The sequence below is a fragment of the Triticum aestivum genome, chromosome 2D, assembly GCF_018294505.1.
Source record: "Triticum aestivum cultivar Chinese Spring chromosome 2D, IWGSC CS RefSeq v2.1, whole genome shotgun sequence".
In the NCBI taxonomy this organism is placed as follows: Eukaryota; Viridiplantae; Streptophyta; class Magnoliopsida; order Poales; family Poaceae; genus Triticum; species Triticum aestivum.
Window position 1 is genome coordinate 132,740,613 of NC_057799.1, and position 5,878 is coordinate 132,746,490.

Sequence of the window (5,878 nt, forward strand, 5' to 3'; positions counted from 1 at the left end):
AGACCATTACCATTTGTATGACTCTCCATGTAGATTCAAATGGTTGCATCCGTGGAGAGTTATATGTGAAGTTATCTCCCAACAAAACTTTTGTGCAAGCACAAAGTGAGTTTGCTATGGACTTAAGGTTATAACCTCCTTCAAGAGCCATCACAATCCTTCCTTTTGCAAAACCTAACAGCTGCGGGTAATAAGCAGACAGGCACAAGCATAAGCACCAATCAGAGCAGAAAGTACAAGAAAAAAAAAAGATAGTAATAAATTGATGAGATCAAATGGAAAATTTCTAACAGGTAACAGCGAAGCATGACAACAAAAAGGAATGATTGGCACACAGATAAACATTATTCTGGCATATCTAAACTCCAAGGTCAAGCATGATCAATATTTCTTAAGGCCAGGAGAGTGCATGGTTCACTGAGTCATGATCAATGTTTTTTAAGGCCAGGAGAGTGCATGGTTCAGTGAGTTAAATAAAAGGTCATTTTTATGCAAGCCTGCAAATGCATACCTTTGTTAGTAGCAGTGCATATCCATCTGGAGTGATGCAGCAACCACCAAGAGGATCACCCATTGCTACCAAAAAAAGGGAGAAGATATTCAAAACCAGTGAGTAACAATAACATGCATGATTACTACATGACATACACAGAAGATCCGATTCCATTGCCATGCAATAGCAATACAATACAACGAAGTCCCAGCGATTGTCAAAATATCATCAGTGAAGATCTAAATGGTTATGCAAGAAAGAAATCAGGTATATGAGATGTACTACTCAAAGCAGGCACTTCTAGCCCACAGAATAAACTACAATGTCAGTATATATCAACAGTCAGGCTTCATAAGTAAGAAGTGCCTAGATTTGGTTAGACGTGTTTAACTTTTACGGATAAGATAGTTTCTAAGAATTTTTCAGCTGCCTACCTGCGTCAAACCCAGCAGACAGTAATATTATATCAGGATCAAATGCTTCTGCAATAGGAAGCAGTACATGGTCCCATGCAGCAACATAATCTGCATCACTACATTTACCATGCTCCCAGGGCACATTAATGTTGTACCCTTCACCAGCTCCTTCCCCAATGAAACAGTGAGATGCATCCCCTTCACAAGGGTAGAAGCTTCCGTAATCAAATCTACAAAGCAAACATTGGAATAATAGTTTACACACTATTGAAGGATCAACAGAATACCACATGACACAGGCCAGAAAAGTTTGGCTTCTATAATAATGCAATGGAACAGCTGTGTAAGTTTGAGATTTCACAATATCAGAATTGGTTGGATAGTTCTAGGAGAGGCCTTTACCGCACATGGCAAGTTACACAGGGGCTGTTTGGTTTGAGACTAAGGTTGCCACACCTAAGCTTAGGCAAGTTTGACCAACTTAGGTGTGTGTTTGGTTCAAGCCACATCTTAGGCAAGCCACACTAGGGTCCCACATCACATGCACTCAAAAAGTGTGGCAAGATTCCCTTAGGCTTGCCAACTTGTGGCTCTCATTTTGAAGAACTAACCTTGGGCAAGTTTGGCAACATTGTATGGCAAAGTGTGGCACTCCTAGGCCTAGAACCAAACAGCCCCACAATCCGTTGATTCATTGTAAGCTAAGACATGTACAGTTGTAAACTTAAACAATAAGCAGTTAGAAACAGCAGGTTCCTTCAGGCATCTAATATACTTATTGTTAGAAGAAGCTTCAGCGTTGCTGGGAGACTGGACATTCTCACATTTGTCCGAGGAAAAAGATAGATTTCAACATCGTGTATTTTGGTTGGTCCAGATTATGATGGTGCAAATTAATCAAATATAATAGAGCAAGGGTTGTATAAAAAGTACTACTCGGTTTTCAATCATAAGCACTGAAGTTACATTACAAGCAACTCTTTCTAATATAAACATGAATTGTAGTATATAGCCCTGCAGTTGCATGGGAAACTTAGCTAGCAATAGTAAGTAAATGCAATTAATCAATTACTATCATATATAAGCAGAATCAAGGGTGTGCAGTTGACAATTCAAATGACTGATAAAGTAACCATACAATGTTGATTGGAACACATAATTCAGGTCGATCCAATATTAGTAGTGTCGAGCTAGAAAGTATAAAATGACCATGATGAAACAGAAAAAGGAATAAACCTACAGCATAGAGTTATCAGCTATAGATTCTTCCATTGACAACAGATTAATACTTAATAGGTCCCTTGGCACATTACTCGCAGACTGGGCTCAAGCATTTACATTGTGTTATACAGCCCAACTGAATCAACATGCAATGCATAATGTAGCAATAGGTATTGTATAACTTCTTCATATTCTAAAGAGTGTATTGCATGAGATTATCAGGGTGGATTGGTGGTACAAGGAGACTTCATCCCAATCGTTACAGGTACAATATCAAACAGTACTGCAGTCAGATCAGCTCGCTCATATGAAAATGGGGTTTGTAATGCCATGTAAGTAAGAAATGGAGTTTCCAGATTTCTATCAACTGCAAGGATGCACTGTCAGAAACATGCTCAGCAAACTACATCTATTCAAAGAGCAGTAAACCTTGAAACTGTAAGCAACAAATCTGTCATGGCTTCACGAATATCATATCGTGAAGGTTATATGGCTAGTCTTAAGTCTAATCTTAGACTTTTCTTTCTCTCTAATGCATATAAATGCAGTGGTTTGGTTTGTGGGAAAAAAATGTCTGGAGTCTAAACAAAGCATGCAAAGAAATGCCAAGGTGATGTGTCATACCTGTGCACTGAAAAGAACAATACACGAGGGTCACTATAAAACATCTTCTGTGTGCCATTTCCATGATGAACATCCCAATCGACGATTAATATCTTGTTGATACCTAGGTCAGGCTGTAACAGAACAGAGAAGGTCAGAAAATAATCCATCTTCTTAGTAGATCACATCATAACAAATTGTGATAATTGTTCCTACATAGAAACATAGTTTAAAAAGGCGTGCCAAGGCTCTAGGCGATAGCAAAATGCCAAGCGCTCAATATGTGCATAACTGCGCTTAAGCGCGCGCTTTGGTCAGAAAAGCACAAGGCGGTGGCAAAACGCACAAATCAGCGTCTAGTGCTTTTTTTTTACTTCGCGTAGAAAATGATGAACAAAAGTAGCACAAGTTGATCTTAACTAGAAAAATCAACAGGGAAGTTTCAAATACGTACCCTCTCATTTAAGAGATAATTTGCTGCAATAGCCACGTTGTTGAAGAGACAAAATCCCATTGGCTCATTATGTTCAGCATGGTGGCCTGGAGGTCTGACAAGAGCGATAGCAGAACTCAACTCACCTGCCGCAACCTTCTCAGCAACCTACTTGTCAAATGAATTGTTGTGTCAGCACTCAAGATCAATGGAACAAAAACTGTTGTACAAGACTATGGAACGTACATATGTAATGCAGGAAAAGTACACGCTAAATTACCTCGATGACAGAACCAGCTGCAAGGAAAGCAGACTCTGAGGAGCCCTCATTGAAGTAAATGGAATTGAATTTCCTAGCAGTCTTGTTTCGACGGTAATCATACTCCTTCGAGCTGATATCCCTTATAAGTTTTATATGATTTGGGGTATGAACAGAGGCTATATATTTTTCTTTGGCCTCCTTTGCCTTCATGTCCACACACCTGGAAGAAACTTATGTTAAACTACAGCGGCAGAACCTTGCAAAGTCATACAGTTGTTAAGCTAATCAAAGCAATGCAAACAGTGGACAGGACAGAAGATATAACGCTAATGTTCAAACTTAACTCTAGTAGCATCCAAGTTACTACTGTACACAAGCAAGGGCTTGACTATCCATTACCCAAAATTGCACAAATACCAGGACTAAATTCCTTTCAGCAGCACAGTGCATGCAGGCTTGAACCCGTTGTATGAAAAATCTCTCTACTCTCCTCCCTTTCTCAGGCTCTTTAACATTTGGGCCACTTCAAATGTTAATCAAAACATAAGCATACAGTTATAATCATGGATACTGATTTATTTATTTATTTAGTTTTTCACGAGACCGAAAATACGGTTTCTGGTAGATCGAAATGGGCATGGCTACAGTCGTAAATCGCAACAGGAATACATTAACAGAGCGGAAGCGCGCGAGGACCTCCCATCCCGGCGTTTCGACGGAACGGTATTTTTATGCAAAAAAAGGGGGGGAGGGCAGGAACGCCTCCTCACGGATCCTCAGACGAAATTACGGCGTTCTCGCTTACGGAGTCGCGGGTAGCGCGTACCTGGACGCGACGCCCTCGGCGTCGAGCTTGCGCCGGATGGCGCGCAGCCGCTCGGGGTTCTCCGGGTGCTTCTCCCCGTCAGGCGTCGCGTGCGCGCACATCCTGTCGTCGTACAGCAGCCCCACCCTGGGCGCCGCGCCCACCGGCGTCGCTGCACCAGCCGCCGCCATCCTGCGCCGGCGATCGCCTCGCCCAGGCGGCGGAGAGACCGGGGGACAAAGGGGGGTCGAAAATTGGGGTGGAACGTCCCGATGGGGGAGACGACTGGACTGGACTGGTTGGTTGCCCCTCAGGTTGGTGGAGCCTCTTGTCTTGTGTGTGCGTGCCTGCGCCTGCGCGTGCTGGCGTTGGGCCCCACCTGGAAGTGGGAGCTCCGGGCTTTCTGAGTTTTGATCTGGGCGAGACTTCGAATTCGCGTAGCGGCAAAAGATTGAGGGGGCCCAAGTGGACAGGTTTTACTATGGATCGCTGGTGTGGGCTGGGATAGAGCGCCGGACATGGCACTGATCGACCACGTATATTCACACATGTTAAAAAAAAAATTGAAACTCACACATGTTAAATTTGAAGTCTCAAATTCATGCCATCGATGTACGTCATATGATACAAATGGTCCGAATTCGACCGTTCGAAACAAAACGAAGCAAATCATAGTTCAACGACAATGCGGACATGCCAAAATGAAATCAATGTCCGAGCGTGATGGATGCCTCAACAGCTGGCCGGATCACTAGCCGAGCGCCATCCATGTCGCCCGCTCCGAGGCTATCCTTGTGTCCTGCTTCGCTTGCATCCGGGCCGCATGCTCTGCTGCCGCTGCAGCCGCCCTCGTCGCCTCGTACTCCCAAGGTCGTTGATCTTCTTCTTCTTCTCCGCAAGCCACTTCTTTGCATGCTCATCCAAGAGGGTTGAGGCAGCCAACATGATTTTTGCATCTTCCACGTCCCGTGCGAGTTGCAACTCTCCTTCTCAAGCTCATTCTCTCCAAATGTCTTGGCCTTCTCGAGCTCCCATTTGATCGCCGCATCTTGCTTCTTCAATTCGATCTTGTCTCTCTCTCTCAATTTCGAGTTTCTTCTCTGCCCTCTTTCGGTTCCAATCCATCCTCTCCTTTTGCGCATCCAACGTGAGCTTGTACATCTCCTCTCCCTCGCCGAAAAAATGCTCGTGAGTAGTAGCCGACGTACTTGTTCACTTCCCCTTGAATGCTCCCCCGTTGATGTTGGAGAGATGCCACACTGCGGGTGGTGACGATAGGATGCGGCTCCACATATTCCTTTTGTTCGTGATATTCCTTTCAAATCTTCTCCCAATACTTGTCTCCCTTTTGCTCGGTGCCGCATTTGGATCCATTGTTGTGGCGAACCAAGTTTTGACCAACAAGATATCCTCATAAGTTGTGAGACCTCTTACCTTCGCCGTCTTTCCCTTCTTCTTCTTGCTCGATTTGGGATCGGATGTTGTCCCAACTTCAAATGTAGTGTAAGTTGGATCCCCCAATTCATACTCCATTTAGGTTGGACCTTGATTGTCATTGATCATATTCGACAGAAACACCTCCTACGCGATCATGGTTTGCAAGCAACCATCATGTCCAAAATGAACTAGCGGTCTATGCAAAACA

The 5,878-nt window shown here is 43.7% G+C and overlaps 1 protein-coding gene across 1 annotated transcript in view; it reads right to left on the bottom strand.

Annotated features, from left to right (window-relative positions):
* LOC123052167 (histone deacetylase 5) overlaps positions 1–4,550 on the bottom strand; it is a 9,328-nt gene extending 4,778 nt beyond the window's left edge. Inside the window, exons 1-7 of the mRNA XM_044475274.1 lie at positions 4,255–4,550; positions 3,447–3,648; positions 3,188–3,334; positions 2,755–2,867; positions 928–1,139; positions 512–576; positions 11–181 (exon numbers count right to left, since the gene is read on the bottom strand). Of these exons, the coding sequence (XP_044331209.1) occupies positions 11–181; positions 512–576; positions 928–1,139; positions 2,755–2,867; positions 3,188–3,334; positions 3,447–3,648; positions 4,255–4,424 (1,080 nt within the window). The 5' untranslated portion in view covers positions 4,425–4,550. The remainder of the gene's footprint in view (positions 1–10; positions 182–511; positions 577–927; positions 1,140–2,754; positions 2,868–3,187; positions 3,335–3,446; positions 3,649–4,254) is intronic.
* Between the last annotated feature and the right edge of the window lie 1,328 nt (positions 4,551–5,878).